Here is a 17050-nt window from a genome sequence, read left to right on the forward strand (position 1 = left end):
TGTTTGTTCCAACCAAAAGGACAAAAATGCCCTTCACCTTAACATAAAAAATAACTGAGTTGATGATTTGGATGGAAATGGTAATAAAAGGTAAACTTGAAAGATCCAAATGCACAAATCCTTTTGGATGAAACAAACAAATATGACTAAATCTTAGGGAGGATTTTGGCATTTTACTCGTGGGAAAATAAAAGGTAACCATTTATGTAAAAACTTAAACTTTTGATATTCATTCAAATGAGTTTAACAATTAGTACCTAAGTTTTTATTTATTTATTTTTGCATTGCAATTTGTTGTTTTGGATTGTAATAAATATTTGAAATAAAACATGTGTTTTTTTCTAAGAGCATAATATTGGTTATTTGTTTGTGTTTTATTTTCCTTATTTGTATTATTTTTTGTGTTCTTTGTGTGTATTTTCCTTAATGAAATATAAATTAATAGAGTTAAGTAAATTGTTCAACAAGTTTTAATTATTGTGGTTTGGATAATTGTGGGACTTATTATTATAACAGGAATGATATTTTAGTTAGCAACCGGATTATCGTAGTTTGGGACTAGATATCGTGGGTTGGGACAATTGTAGCTTGGTACTTATTCTTGTGTTTTTTATTGTATTCTCAATCATTGTCCGTGGATCTCCTTTACCCAGATTTGGCCTAGAAAATAATCCTCCGTTGGAATTGGTGGTCTCGGAAAAAAGAATGTGCGATATGGTAAATTCTTATTCCTTTTTATTAATTCATTCATTTATTGGAGCTTCTTGCAATTGTTTTAAGGGTTATTAGGTTATAATAATCCTAAATTTCTTCTGTTGGGCTGATAATAATTCTAACTTTAAAAATTTCTCCAATGATCCCAACATGTAAGAATTTGACCGTCATTGATCTTTTTCTAACATAAGTGCATTTAAATCAATTAAGAAGTCTACAGGTGCACTTAAATCTATTGAGGAGACCAAATTCTTATATGTTAAAAAAGAATCAATGGGGCCAATCTTTTACAAGTTGGGATCATTTGAGAGAATTTTTAAAGTTGGGATTATTATCGGCCAAAAATGTGAATTTGAGGCGATTGTCACTTAGGCATGAATTTCATTGTATTTATCTCTTTTTCATTGGAGCTCCAAGCATTTGCTTACTTTTGATTTATCACTTTTCTTCGGGAGTGGGAATTTGAGGCGATTGTCACTTAGGCATGAATTTCATTGTATTTATGCATTAGTAATATGTTTATATATCAACATGTGGACGAATTCATATGTGTGATATGTTACATGGGATTCATTACAAAGGATGCCAATGAAAAGAAATCACCATTCAATCGTAAGTCGTATTTCTAAATATTCAACAACATTTTTAATTAACTTAATATAGTGAAGTCAGTCATCATTGATGCAGATTATCATGTATCAGTATCTGTTTTTCATTAAAATAATAAAATCATTATTAGTTTGTGTTTCATGTTACTAATTTTCTTGGCTTCTACAGGATTTGGGATTTTTACATATTTCCCCCTCCTAAGCTGGCTTATTACGTATTTCCCCAAATAAAAAAAAAAACAATTACATATTTCTCCTCCCTAACCCATATATATTACATATTTCCCCCTTTCATTAAAAACTCTTATTAAATGACTATTTTACCTTTAATGAGACTCTTACTAAATTTCCTATTTCTAATATCATCAATCAATTACATATCTCTCCAACTTAGAAGCTACATAAATTAGACAAAATAACAGTAGTCTTAGTCTCTCATCAACCAGTTTTAGCGTTCTTCTGCAAAAGGGAAAAGTATGCTGAGGATCTACGTTCCACTAGAAGCTAGTAGTTCAATGGTAATGTTTCTGTGTGTAAACAAACATATGTGTTGTGTGTATGCGTATTTGATTTGAGGGAGATGCTATAATGATTGATGCTTAAAGGGCTGTCTTGCTTGTGTGCTATGGCTTTTTAGTAACAATTTATTGTTATTTGATTAGCATCATTGTGATTAAATGTTGCAAGTACTTTATTTATTTTTTTTTGCCTATAAATGAACATATCATTTAAAATTGATTTATTTCTATAACTGCAGCCACCTACCTTCGAGTGTCCAATTTGCATGGGGCCGCTAGTTGAACAGATGGCCACAAGGTGCGGTCACATGTTTTGTGAAGGTTGCATAAGAGATGTTCAGGTATTTCTTAATGTATTCTTTGGATTTTTATTATGATTATTATGGTATTATTTGAGAATAGTAGCAAGTAGAAGAATTAATAAAATACTACATGAATTGGGGAGATATGTGATTGATTGATGATACTAGAAATGGGAAATATGTAAATATTCATTTAATAGTTCATTAAGGGTAAAATAGTAATTTAATAAGAGTTTTTAATGAAAAGGGGAAATATGTAATATATATGAGTTAGGAAGGGGAAATATGTAATTGTTTTTTTTTATTTGGGGAAATACGTAATAAGCCAGCTTAGGAGGAGGAAATATGTAAAAATCCCTTATTTATTAATAACAAAGACAGGGTTGAAAAGACCAAAATACCCTAATATGTTTTGCATGTGAGGGGTGTTAACAAAAAAATAAAACAATCAGAGTTAGTATGAATAGTTAACCCCTGGATCAAAAAATGAACATAAAGGTTGTTTTTGGCGGATTTAAAGCAAAGGGTGTGGTCTGCAATTTAGATGAATTATAAAGGTTGTTTTGTGCAATTTTGTCTTTAATTAATCACTAGCTATTGCTTTGTTTGATTGAAAAAATGAAGTCATAAAGACTAGAAAGACTGATGAAGAGGGAGAGGCAAGCAACTGGCCGGTGGCTCTTCAACCGTAGGAAGAAAAGAACAAGCATTAACCACAACAACAAAACCAAGGTTCTCCTCCCATTACCTATGTATAGTTGTGCGTTGGAATGTAATGTTTTCTAGATGAAAAATAAAATAATTTTTTTTTTGTGTGTGTGGGTGGATGGGGGTGTATTGGTTTAAGGGAACATGTTAATATGGGTAATTAGTGTGCATGAAACACTTTTTGTTACAAAAAGTACTCAAATTTATAGTATGAACATGTAGGGTGCGAGATATGAATACGAAGATTCTTTTCTTTTGGTAGTAGTTAACTTCGCTTTCATAATATAGGTTGCTGATCAAGTATTAGTCATCAAATATCTGGGGTGCTCATTGGTGGCTGCTCAGGGGAGACCAAATATAAGAAGACACTTATAAAGTAAATCAAGTCTCATGACTTAAGAGTATATGTTGAGCTAAGTACATCAAATGAAAAAAAAACAAGGACACACCGAAGTACAATTGTTTGTTTGGCAAGTTAGAAAAAGAACGGCCTTTGAATATTAGCAACTTAATTTTAATGTGCATTATCATGTATAAATTTTTATTTTGTTTCAGATTTGAAATATATTCTCTCTCATTTAGTTTTAGCTGAAGTTAGATTGATCATGCCTTTTGCACTTTTTTCTAAAGAGGTTTCCTCTTAAGCTATATTTTGTTCACCGTTTTTTTTTCTTTAAAATAATTAAACTCATCATTGTCAAAAGACATAGGTTGTGATATAAAGTTGAGGTCAACAACTGTTTGTAGCTTAAGCTATCCAAAGACCAAAAAGACTGCATGCCATATGAAGTTGAAGTTGACTTATGAAGCTATTGTCAAGTGGGAGTCTATTGGTGCATATTATGTGACAAAAACTTAATAGACATTGTCTTTGAATATATTGTAACAGGCTCAACATTGTATTTATATGGTTAGTGAGTTCAGAAACGAATTGGGCTTGGAGATAGGCTTTGCCCATGTCGTGTGATGTATAAAATCATATTACATGTTGAGTTAGGTTAGCCATTCCAAAGTTTAGTGAGAGAGATAGAAATCGCAAAGCTTTAGAGAGAGATAAGATAGAGAGGAGTGGTGATATTGAATTGATTGTATACATAAAGTTGGATAATCAATAGAATATCGGTTTAGAGTGATTCGTGTTTTTGCAAGTTCTACTAGTTTTCTGTGTTTTATCTAACCAAGAGGGATCCGCAATCTTGTTTAGATTATCAATCTTGTCAAGGTCCACGTGTGGTATGGACCTACAATAAAACAAACTCATCATTGTCTAAAGACATAGGTTGCTGTATTAGTACTAATTCTTATATGTTGTACCTTGCACATTAATTATTTAAACAAGCTAATTAAACGATACTTACTGCAACTAGTGAGTGCATTCATGGACCATATATTTCAACTTAACTTATATTTTTTTTAAAGCGCTTAGGCTATTTTACAATTATTGCAACTGACGAAAATTTGATCGATAACGATTCGTTTTGTTATGATACCAACACTCGTTATAGAAATAGAAAGAGAAATAATAAATATATAAACCATGATATTAATAAAAGAATATCAACACATGCTTTATATCGCTTGAAATTTTTTTTTCCGTAGGAATTGAATCGGTTCTTCGGGATACCGCCACGATAAAGTTAACAAACGCGAGTTACCGAGGAAAAATCATATAGCACATTTAAAAAAAATTATATGAAAACCGCTAAAAGACAAGCAACTTACTTTTCATTTAGTTTGTTCTTTAATATATTGATTGAACGATAATAATATCATCTTGAAGAAACACGTAACTAATTCTAAGTTAATTAGTTTGGTTTATGTTTCAAACATGAAGGCTAATCTTCTTTAATCCTTCCTGAGCTCGTACATGATGATTCTTCCTGCAAAACAACAACACCGTTAGCTCATTAAAAGGGGAATATGGGGGTTTCCCTCTTAACCAGACTCCTCTGACGTGAGAATAAGTAACTGTTTTGAGGAAATAAGTGTGTGTTAAGAGTGAGAGTAGAGAGAACGGAATGTTTAACCTAAGTATGAAGGTCCCTATTTATAGCCGGAGTGGTGTAGAAGGAGAGATGGGCTGATGGGCCTTGGGCCGGAAGGCGATAACAAGGAATATCCTCTTTGTCTTACTGGTATCGACCGTTAGTGGCTTCTAGAAGTTCATCGGTGTTGGCGCACCTTGATTAGAGCCACGTGTCCGAGTTGTCGGCCTTGTTGTCCTTCTGCCATCAGCAGGTGAGTAGAGATCATGGGGTAGTTGTCGCCACCCCCTGATTGGTGCCATGTAGGCGTCCATGTGTACTCTCTATCTCCTGCACGACTGTTAATCATGGAGCACGACAGAGCACAGCCGGTGAACGCTGATTGGCTCATTCTTATGCCACTTGTACCTTTGGTGCTTTCTGAAGTGGCCCTGCGCCGTAACTCTTGCGCGGCCCTTGTTATGCACGTAACTAGCCCGCGCAAGGTTGTAGGAGTTGAGGGCTCTTATTCAGAATACTAAGTGTAAAACTGATGCTGTCTCCTGTTTGGGCCTCGCGCCAGGTTTTATGTAAGTAGCCCGCGCGAGGTCTAAGGATGAATCAGCTTATTAAGTAAAGAATATGGTCCAGCGCGCGACCTGAAATGGTCTGCGCGGCTTTTTGGGACCATACCCCTTCATCTACACTCATAAATTTAACTTTTCCTTTTATGGCATTTATGTAATTTACTCAAATTTTGTGTGGCATTTGTAAACTTTTATTCTTTTTTTATCTATATTTTGACCACAAATGTTTTGGTTCTTACACTTTGATCCCTTCAAATTTTGTTAGTTTTTTAAATCAATTTACATTCTTACCTCCTGAGTTTTAATAAATTTATCACATGTACCATGAACTTTAGTAAAGTTAACTTTACCCTTTTAAAACCACATTACACTACAACTCCCGAATTTTAAAAAAGCTACCGCTTTAAGTTTAAACGGATTTTCATTGTGACGTCATGATTTTCTTACATGTTTCATCTCTTTATATATAATTTCAAATAATATTAAGAGTAAACTCCAATTTTACCCCTTGGGGTTTAAGCCAATTGGCACCCTGACCCCCTCCATGGAAATAATTGCAATTTTACCCCCCAACGTTGTTGTTCTATCGCATAATTTCCCCTGGCGTCAAATAAGTTAATAGATCTGTTAACTGGAATGTGAAATGACTATGTTGCCCTTTCATATTACCCCCTATGGTTTGTTCTAATCCGTAATATTACCCCCATGGTGTAAAATGACTAAATTGTCCTTTCTTATTACCCCTTGTGGTTTGTTGTACTTTGCAATATTACCCCCCCCCCCCCCCGATGTTAAATAGTTCTTGCAAACATTACCCCTACAGGTGAAGCATCTTTGATGCCAAGGCTGGAATTGCTTTGAACGACAACTTTTTGAAACTTGTCTCTTGGTATGACAACGAATGGGGATAGAGGTAATTTCTTGCAACTTTTTTTATTATGTATTGTCTACTGAATTAACATGCATATTTTTTACGTGTCAAAAGTGGTCAACCTGTGTTATGTTAACTGATAAATGGTTGAAATAATAATCCTAGGAAAAAGTTAAGCGAATAAGCCTGCAAACGAACCGAAAGTTCATGAACTGTTGGTGAACTTGATCGGTGGGAAGTTAAAAACACGAGCGATGTTCGTTCATTATGTTCTTTATATTTTAATAAATACATATGGAGTTATATTTATACAAATACAAACATAAAAGACGCTTTCTAACTACTTATCGTAATTAATCAATCTTCTATATAAAAAACTACTTTATGTGTGTTTATGTTTCTTTACGTTTTGAACTATTCGTTTAATGAATTAACACCGAACAAAAATTTTGTTCGATTATATGTTCGTGTTCGGTTAAAGTTAAATAAACGAACACAATGTTGCAATAGAGATAATAAAAACAGTTATCATTGATAAATATTTTACATTAACGCTTGTTGCAATATATTGACTCTCTTTTCAACCTTTTATTTTCAGCTCGCATGTTATTGACTTGATTGTCCACATTGCATCTGTGGAAGCCTAAATGCTCGATAGGTGAATGGTCACCTGGTCTTCGACCACGGCTATGTGTTGGTTTTTCTTTCGAGTTTGAATAACAAGAATCTTTCATACAAGGTTTTTGGGGTGCTACATATTTTGGTACATGTTGTAGGCTCTTTTTTGGTTGTTTCTAGTACTCTTGGTTGTTTCTTTTGTTTAGCGAAAAAAAAAAAAAAACTTTCCTAATTGTAATCAGTTTCACCACATAATATGATATTAGCCTGGTTGAAGATTTAGTTCTGCTGTCTAGTATCTTATCATTTAAAATTTCACACTTGTATTTTGAATAACTGGAGACGTGGTTACCTCCTGGACCGTCACACGTGGTTCAGGAACCCGTTGCTGGAGTACTCCATCATAATAACCACTTAACTGTTGTGTGCCTTTATCAACAAACCCACGAAATCCATGCAAGACTCAGTCATCTACATGATTTCCTTCTTTATTGCAATTACTATATTTTATTGTTTATATTATTTGTCATTTAGTTAGATTAGTGGGTTAGTGGTGACTCCATCATGCACGTACTGTTAGTTATTTATGTTTATTCCACTTTGTTTTGTAAGCCTATAAATAGGCAAGTATGTTTAGTGTTTTGATTATGAATGAAGAATATGAAAATCTAATTATCTTTCTAAAGTTCTTTCTGGTCTTCTCATCTATTTCTCTTGATTCAAGTTTGATACTTATCATTAACCCAAATCTCATTATGTGGCCACATTTGTTAGAACTTTGTTGTGTCCGTTCGCATGTTATTGAATAGTAGATCAGCTGGTATCCTTCTTGGTGCTACTCACCCATATTTTCTGTGTTCGTCCACGCTATTTATTTTACAGAATTTGCACAATCAAGTGATTATTTGTGTTCTTGTTTCTACTTTTACATTATTTCGTTGGTTATGTTCTTGCTTACACACTTCACGGATGTATATTTAAATGTATGCCACATATTTAAGACGAACTAGTAATTAGACCCGCGCGCGTTGCGGCACGGGTATCGAATGGATTAATCCAAACGTTGTGTGACGCACATTTTGACGTATCCAGGTTAACTTAATAGCATCCTCATATTGGATCAAGATTATCTAAAGCAATCAAAATTTTAATGTACAATCATAACGTATCTATATGTGACCAATTCATACATAGGAAATGTATGGAAAAAAGCATTAAACATATATAAACAGAGACGCGTGTAATTAAAAGACATAATCACATCAAGAATTGAAATTTTACTTGTAGCACGTTGAAACATCGAGTGGATTAGTCCAACATTATGCGATGCGTTACCCATATGAAAAACGCGTGTGTTTGCGCATTAAAAGCTAACTTAGTGTAATCTATATAAGCATTGCGGTTGGATAAAAAAGTAAAGTAAATCAAATTTAAACCGTACAAAAGAAACGGAATCGACCTCAGGTTGGTTCGTTTAGTGGGGTTTCACCCAATCACTACACCACCCTTGCCTTTTCATAAATACTTAGTGGCGTCAAACGTACAGTAACTCAAATTTATACCATCAAATGAAAGCGTATTATACTACGTCAAAACACAGGCGAGGTACTTTCTATTTAGCTTTAAATTCAACGGTGACTAATATATTAAAACCTGTTAATAAATTATGAGTCGTTGGGAGGTGTCTTAATATAATAGTTAATAGTTGAAATGATTTATGAAATGATATAAATGCATTGGCGTCCAGTTACTCAGTTAGTAATTGTTCACCAGCAAAAGACAAATAGGGGAAAATTTCAAGCAATCCACTTGCGTTAGCAATCCACTAAAGTCTTTATGGGCCTTTGTCGTTTTTTAACTTTTGTTTGGGCTTGTATGGTCGGTGGCCTATGCCACCGACTGTCTTTTAAGTATAAGCTAGTAATAAGACCCGCGCGCGTTGCGACGCGGATACATTGCAAACGTCGAACGGATTAGTCAAAGCGTTATGTAATGCGTTAACGTTGTGAAAACACGTGTTTGGACGTATCCGGTTTAACTCAGTGTAACATATAATTGCACTGCGATTGGATCAAAACATAACGCAAATCGAATTTATACCGTACAATCATAACGTATTATATGCGACCCGACTAACTTGAATTTATACCATCAAGTTAAAACTCTCAAGGGGGAAAGTGACATTTTACAAAGTTCAATAAAAAGTTATGGGGTTAAAAAGGAATAATGGAATTTAATAATCCCAACTTTCACTAGTTGACAGACAACAGACCCAACTTTCAAAAATAACCACTGGCGGTCCCAACTTTTGACATTTTGTAAAACATTGGACCCTTGCTGGGAGAGTAGGAGAGGGTGGTCCCAACGTCAAACATTGGACCACTGGTGGTCACCACTAACATCCCTTGGACGGTGTTAGCAAGGGTCCATTGATTTAAAAAATGTCAAAAGTTGGGACCGCCAGTGGCTATTTTTGAAGTTGGGTCCGTTGCCGGCCAACTGGTGAAGGTTGGGATTATTGAATTCCATTATTCCGGTTAAAAATTGGATTTCCTAAACTTAAGGACTAAGAGAAGTTAATAATAAGATTTGATAAAGTTGTGGGTAAAAAGAAACCTATGATAAAGTTGGGGGTATGAAGTATACTACCAGAAACTTGGATGGTAAAAAGCAGTACTTGATATTATATTTGGGAAAAAATGGGGCAAGCTAAAGTCAACAATGGCTGCTGGCTTTTGAGTAAGAAGCTCAAAAATGGAGAAGTTGTCGGGACATGCGTATAATACAAAAATGGAGGAATTGTCGGTGGCGGAGGCCACCGACTTTGTAATTTAAGATATACCGCCACCGACTTTGTAATTTAAGATATAGTATAATATTACAATTTGACGAAAATTCCAAGCTTTATCAAATGAAAGGTCTATGCCTTAAAACACGCTAACTACATGTAGCAAACTCATTATAAAATATCGATTTTAATAGAAGAACATTAAATCACTTAACAATTTTTCGAATATAGATTATATTTGTGTTTTATCAGATTACAACCCATATAGTACCTCCAAATCACAATAATTCTAAGATTCACGTGTTAGTCGATAATAATCCCAACTCTAAAAATTTCCTTCAACGATCCCAACTTGTAAGAATTTGACCCCATCGATCATTTTCCCAACTTGAGTCTATTGATGATGCCAAATTCTTATATGTTATAAGAGGATCATTGGGGGCCAAATTTTTTTAAGTTGGGATCATTGGAGAGAATTTTTAAAATTAGGATTATTATCGGCCAACATGTGAAACTTTAGATTATTAAAATCCGATACCTCTTATTATAATTACATTACAACACATGTTAAAGCATATCATGGTGCAACAATAGACGCTTTGGCCTCCATTTCGCTTTTAATTACAATTAAGGAGGTTAAATGCTCACACTTATCACTGTGGCAACATCTTGAAGATTCTAATCATACAAAGTTTTAATGTATTACATAGTATTAAAAATACATATAATCAAGAATATTAATACCGATTATTATTGAATATTCAATCAAAATGACATGATATAAACCATAAATTCAAGCCAACAATCAACCAAAACAATATGATACTACCCAAAAATTCTAACAACCATTTAACCAAAAACATCAAATACATGTTGTTTCGGTTATAGTGAGTATGAAAACATCAGTAACCATGCATATACACGCTTTTACCATTGCGGCAACCTCTTGAAGGTTCTAGTCATACAAAGTTTTAATGTATTACATAGTATTAAAAATACATACAATCAAGAATATTAATGCCGATTGTTATCGATATTCAAACAAAATGACATGATATAAACCATAAATTCAAGCCAACAATCAACCAAACAATATGATAGCACCCAAAAATTCTAACAAACATTTAACCAAAAACATCAAATATTGAAAAATGATGAAAAGTTCAAAATCCAACAAAGCTTTTACTACATGTTGGTTCGGTTATGGTGGGTATGAAAAAATCAGTAACCATAATTGACCATCTACTTTTGATTTAAAAAAAAAAACAATTAACTGACCCACCGCTTTTTGATTTAGTTCGGTGTTTTTAGTTCGGTTTTTTTAGTTCACTTTTGTCGATTAATTCGGTTATGAGTCAGTTAATTCGGTTTTTTGCACACCCCTAGTGCATAATATAATATCAAAAAATATACTTGTTAAAAAGATAGGAAACAATGAGATCATTTAGTAAATGGTATAAGATCGACATTTAAATCTAAAATACATTAATTTATTTGTTATCAAACTCATATATTTGTGTTCACACCCATGGCATTATAGCCTAGTGGTATTTTGGGGGTGGGATAAGGCTTATGACCATTAGGTCATGGGTTCGATTCCCACAAAGGGCGTTTTCCCAGATTTATTGGGTTTGAATCGGTGTATAGGCATTATTGCCTAGTGGAGATGGATATGATCGGGTGGTTCTGCTGGTGGCACGATAATACTCCAGTGGTCCGTCAGTGATCCAAATTTGCCGTTCAGAAAAAAAAACTTAGCATATAAAACCATCTTAAAGGCGTATAGTACTGTAATGGTATTTAAATAATATGATACACATTATCAGTATACGTTATAACTAACACGTGGGTGTGGTTTAGACAACCTTTTAATCCTACAGCCTGTCACTAGCTGTACCATCTCTCCTTCTTTCCTCACCCACCCACCAACCATGTCCATTATAAATACAAGCTCGAGGCCTTTCTCCCTTTTAAGGCTTATCGATTGATCCATCTTCTTCTTCTACTGTGGGCAAGAATAGAGTGGTGCATACACTTGCTTTATCAACCTTTGCACACAAAAAAGCTTTTCCGTTGCTAAACAAGGTATATAAATGTTTATATAAGTACATACCTATTTTGGTATAATTCTTAATTTGTTTTGAAAAATCTTTTTATCGATATGGTACAAGTTTACTATTTTATTTATTACCTCTTGAAAAGTTTGCTACTTTTAAAAATTGTTTCTAGATTCGATCGTTTAGCATTATTGTTACCTCTCTTTTTTGTTTGTGTTTGATTCAACCTTTCAGGCGCGATCGTTTAATTTTGAAGTGAATCGATAACTAAGGGCATAATGGTTGGCTATTTACATAGGTAATTATCGAACACAACTATATACCATTAGTTCTTGATGCTATCTTATGTGTTCATGAATATCTCGTTTGTAGATCGCTATGTAATAATTATTTTCAGTCTGTTTTGATTCGGGTCGAGTCGTATGAAATTTTAATGGGTATTTCAATGTATACTTTTATATGAAAATGTCTTTTGTGAAACATATATATATATATATATATATACTGGAGGGTTCAAATGAGAAGAAAAAAATTGTAAGAAAAAAGAGAATAAGTTTTAAACCAATAAAAATGCTCAATTTTACTTCATTTAATATATGTATTTAATGTTTTTAATAAGGGCATATAGGTAAATTTATAACTATAATTAATTAGCTAACTAATTAAACTTGTAACTCACCTTTAAATATACTCTTTCAAGATAAAATAATTTATGGTGAAGGACAATTTTTGGCATGTGTAGGATAAACTTTAGTATGTGTAGAATAAATTTTGAAATATGTATGATAAGTTTATATATGTGTAGGGTAAATTTCGGTAAGTGTAAAATATATATGTAGGATAAATTTTGAAATGTGTAGGATAAAATGTTTTTTTTTTTTTTTGCTTTATTAATGAGAGAAAGCATAATTAATGGGAGGAGTTATAAACTATTTAATATTTTACCATTATACCATTTTTCTTTTTCTTCTCACATTAATTTTTTTCTCAAATGAACCTTCCCCTATATATATATATATATGTTGTGTGTGGAAGAAGTGATTAAAAATAATAACAATTAAGTTATATTCTGGGAATCTAGTAATAGAAATGTAAGAGTAAAAAACCAAAATCGTCCCTGAGGTTTAGCTATATTTGTTTGTTCCAACCAAAAGGACAAAAATGCCCTTCACCTTAATAGAAAATATAATTGAGTTAGTGATTTGGATGGAAATGGTAATAAAACGTAAACTTGAAAGATCCAAATGCACAAATCCTTTTGGATGAAACAAACAAATGTGACTAAATCTTAGGGAGGACTTTGGCATTTTAGTCCTGGGAAAATAAAAGGTAAGCATTTATGTAAAAACTTAAACTTTTAATATTCATTCAAATGAGTTTAACAATTAGTACCTAAGTTTTTATTTATTTATTTTTGTATTGCAATTTATTGTTTTGGATTATAGTAATAAATATTTGAAATAAAATATGTGTTGTTTCTAACAACATAATATTTGTTATTTTTTGTGTTTTGTTTTTCTTATTTGTATTATCTTTTGTGTTCTTTGTATTTATTTTCCTTAAAATATTACGTAAAGTACACTGTGTCCTTAATGAAATATAAATTAATAGATTTGAGTAAATTGTTCAACACGTTTTAATTATTGTGATTTGGATAATTGTGGGACTTATTATTGTAACATGAATGATATTTTAGTTAGAATTATCGTAGTTTGGGACTAGAGATCGTGGGACAATTGTAGCTTGTGACTTGATTCTTATGTTTTCATTGTGTTCTCAATCGTTATTCGTGGATCTTCTTTACCCAGATTTGGCCAAGAAAATAATCCTTCGTTGGAATGGGTGGTCTCGGAAAAAAGAATGCATTTGCTTTGACTTATCATTCATTTCATTGGATATGGTAAATTCTTATTCTTTTTTATTAATTCATTCATTCATTGGAGCTTCTTGAAAGTGTTTAATCTTGGTATTGTTTTTTTTATTAGTTTGACTTTTGATTTATCTCTTTTTCATTGGAGCTCCATGCATTTGCTTGCTTTTGATTGATCACTTTTCTTCGGGAGTGGGAATTTGAGGCGATTGTCACTAAGGCATGAATTTCATTGTATTTATGCATTAGTAATATGTTATATATCAACATGTGGACCAATTCATATGTGTGATAGGGTGCTTACCACTTATACAGTGATACCATGCTTCAATAGTTGGTTGTCGTTAGGTGCTCTCTGGTCGGTTGACCGGGGAGTTGAGAGTACTCTGCCTAGGCAGAGAGTACACAGGGTGTACTCGAACATGCCAAATTATAGAGAAATTAGTTTTCGGAAATTAGATATATGTCAAATAACATAAATTACTAATAATAAAATACGTGAAATTGATATTCATTCTTTAATATTATAGGCATCGAAATTATGGTTTATTTTATTTTAAGTCAAACTCGGCCCGAGTTGACCTACTAGATCCGATTTTGGCCGATGTTGACCACATTTGATCGATTCCGAGTAATTAGTCGGAGTTGAAGAGAGTCGCCTCGGCAGCCTATCTTGTAGCGACTACTCGGGGAGTACTCGGTCTCGGAGACCTTGCTTTACAACCATGGTTGGTTCTAGTTAGTTGTTGGGGAATTATTTCCTGGTTATTTATAATTATCCTATGTTCATGTACAGTAAAGAGCTACTACCATAATGCATATTAACACATCCACATAAATGATTAGTGATAGTCATAATTTTAGTTTGGCTTTATGCTACAGGGATTCATCACAAAGGAGCAAAGAAAAATAAATCATTATTCAATCCTAAGTCGTATTTCTGAATATTCAACAACATTTTTAATTAACTTAATACTGTGAACTCGGTCATCGTTGATGCAGATTATCGTGTATATATTTTTCATTAAAATAATAAAATCATTATTATTTTGTGTTTCATGTTACTAATTTTCTTGGCTTCTTCAGGATTTGGCAGGTCTAGCACATTCGTTCCATGCCCTGCAGCCCGCAAAAGTTCATGAATTCAGGTACGTGCAACTTGCAATTAAAAGGAATACATATTGTTTACAAATTTAACAGTTAACTTTTGCATACACATGTGTATATTTATCAAGCAAATTAATTAGTGTTCTAGTGTTGATCATTATTTATTGTTTGAGCATGATGTTTGTTCTTCAGCTTTGCATGGCGTGAGCTAGTTACTCTCAAAGATTTCATGCCAAAACTGCTCAATCAAAATAACCATCAAGGATGGCCATATATTAAGTGTCTTGTCATAGGTGGGTTACAGTTCATGGAACCGCTTTTGAGGAGTGGCGAACTTACAGAGCCGGTTTGCATCTTAACAATGGTTAGTAAATATTTTGAGCTCAACTATGGTTTAAGGGTTGAGTTAAGGATGTGAATGGGTGAGACCACAATAGTTTAATTTATTAATAAAAGAGACAGGGTTGAAAAGACCAAAATACCCTCATATGCTTTGCATGTGAGGAGTGTTAACAAAAAAAAAACAATCAGAGTTAGTATGAATAGTTAACCCATGTATCAAAACATGAACATAAAGGTTGTTTTTGGCGGATTTAAAGCGAAAGGTGTGGTCTGCAGTTTAGATGAAACATAAAGGTTGTTTTGTTCAATTTTGTCTTTAATTAATCACTTGCTATTGCTAGATGGAGAGGCAAGCAATTGGTCGGTGGCTCTTCAATCGTAGGAAGAGAAGAACAAGCATTAACCACAACAACAAAACCAACAAGGTTCTCCTCCCATTACCTATGTATAGTTGCGCGTTGGAATATAATGTTTTCTAGATGAAAAATAAAAGGTTGTATTGGTTTACGGGAACAGGTCAATATGGGTAACTAGTGTGCGTGAAACACTTTGTTACAAAAAGTACTCATATTTATAGTATAAACATGTGGGGTGCGAGATATGAATATGAAGATTCTTTTCTTTTGGCAGCAGTTAACTTCGCTTTCACAATATAGGTTGCTGATCAAGTATTCATCATCAAATATTTGGGGTGCTCATTGGTGTCTGCTCCGGGGAGACCAAATATAAGAAGACACTTATAAAGGAAATCAAGTCTCATGACTTAAGAGTATATGTTGAGCTAAGTACATCAAATGTAAAAAAAAAAAACAAGGACACCCTGAAGTACAATTGTTTGTTTGGCAAGTTAAAAAAAATTGCCTTTGAATATTAGCAACTTAATTTTAATGTGCATTATCATGTATAAATTTTCATTCTCTTTCAGATTTGAAATATATTCTCTCTCATTTAGTTTTAGCTGAAGTTAGATTGATCATGCCTTCTGCACTTTTTTCTAAAGAGGTTTCCTCTTAAGCTATATTTTGGTCACCATTTTTTTTTCTTTAAAATAATTAAACTCATCATTGTCAAAAGACATAGGTTGTGATATAAATGTTGAGGTCAACAACTGTTTGTAGCTTAAGCTATCCAAAGACCAAAAGACTACATGATGATATATGAAGTTGACCTATGAAGCTATTGTCAAGTGGGAGTCTATTGGTGCATATTATGTGACAAAAACTTAACAGACATTGTCTTTGAATATATTGTAACGGGCTCAACATTGTGTTTATATGGTTAGTGAGTTGGGCTTGGAGATAGGCTTAGCCCATGTCGTGTGATGTATAAACTCATATGACATGTTGAGTTAGGTTAGTCATTCCAAAGTTTAGTGAGAGAGATAGAAATCGCAGAGCTTTAGAGAGAGAGACAAGATAGAGAGGAGTGGTGATATTGAATTGATTGTATACATAAAGTTGAATAATCAATAGAATACCAATTTAGAGTGATTCGTGTTTTTGCAAGTTCTACTCGTTTTCTGTGTTTTATCTAACCAAGAGGGATCCGCAATCTTGATTAGATTATCAATCTTGTTAAGGTTCACGTGTGGTATGGACCTGCAATAAAACAAACTCATCATTGTCAAAAGACATAGGTTGTTGTATGAGTACTAATTCTTATATGTTTTACCTTGCACATTAATTATTTAAACAAGCTAATTAAACAAGGGTGTCCTATTGGCACACCCAAATGCCTATATGCACCCCAAAAACGGCTTTTTTGTCCTATATGCACACCCTGCAGTGTCGAGCTGTGGCCAAAGCGCGACGTTTTGGTCCGGTCAACCAGACAAAAGAAAGACTGACGGGTCTGTTGACTGGATTAAAAAGCCGAGTTTTGGCCGCGTTTTGGTCCTGTCAACCAGACAAAAGACTGACCGGGTGTCTGGTTGACAGGACCAAAATGCGGCCATCGCTCAGCGATTTGGTCCGGTCAACAGACCCGTCAGACACCC

The 17050-nt window shown here is 33.5% G+C and overlaps 1 protein-coding gene and 1 long non-coding RNA gene across 3 annotated transcripts; both read left to right on the forward strand.

Annotated features, from left to right (window-relative positions):
* Positions 1–723: 723 nt before the first annotated feature.
* Positions 724–15851, forward strand: LOC110871570 (CCR4-NOT transcription complex subunit 1-like). Of its 2 annotated transcripts, none has more exons than XM_022120251.1 (5): positions 724–1326; positions 14692–14753; positions 14905–15076; positions 15396–15479; positions 15711–15851. In XM_022120251.1, the coding sequence occupies exons 1-5, from the start codon at positions 1297–1299 to the stop codon at positions 15795–15797; spliced, it is 435 nt and encodes a 144-aa protein (XP_021975943.1). In that variant the 5' UTR covers positions 724–1296; the 3' UTR covers positions 15798–15851. The 2 variants fall into 2 exon arrangements, 1 of the variants encoding a protein (XP_021975943.1); XR_002553833.1 differs by lacking the exon at positions 724–1326 and adding an exon at positions 14493–14615.
* Positions 6216–7172, forward strand: LOC110871571. The gene is made up of 2 exons (XR_002553834.2): positions 6216–6314; positions 6871–7172. It is a non-coding gene; the product is annotated as an uncharacterized LOC110871571 (long non-coding RNA).
* Positions 15852–17050: the final 1199 nt, after the last annotated feature.

The sequence above is a fragment of the Helianthus annuus genome, chromosome 8 (assembly GCF_002127325.2).
Source record: "Helianthus annuus cultivar XRQ/B chromosome 8, HanXRQr2.0-SUNRISE, whole genome shotgun sequence".
Lineage (NCBI taxonomy): Eukaryota > Viridiplantae > Streptophyta > Magnoliopsida > Asterales > Asteraceae > Helianthus > Helianthus annuus.

What these genes read in the sequence shown, in the direction of transcription:
- LOC110871570 (XM_022120251.1), top strand. Translation starts at nt 1,297, where the DNA reads ATGCCAATGAAAAGAAATCACCATTCAATC. An exon ending in AAAGAAATCACCATTCAATC is followed by an intron (nt 1,327 to 14,691) that starts GTAAGTCGTATT and finishes TGGCTTCTTCAG; the next exon opens with GATTTGGCAGGTCTAGCACA. An exon ending in ACAACAACAAAACCAACAAG is followed by an intron (nt 15,480 to 15,710) that starts GTTCTCCTCCCA and finishes TTCACAATATAG; the next exon opens with GTTGCTGATCAAGTATTCAT.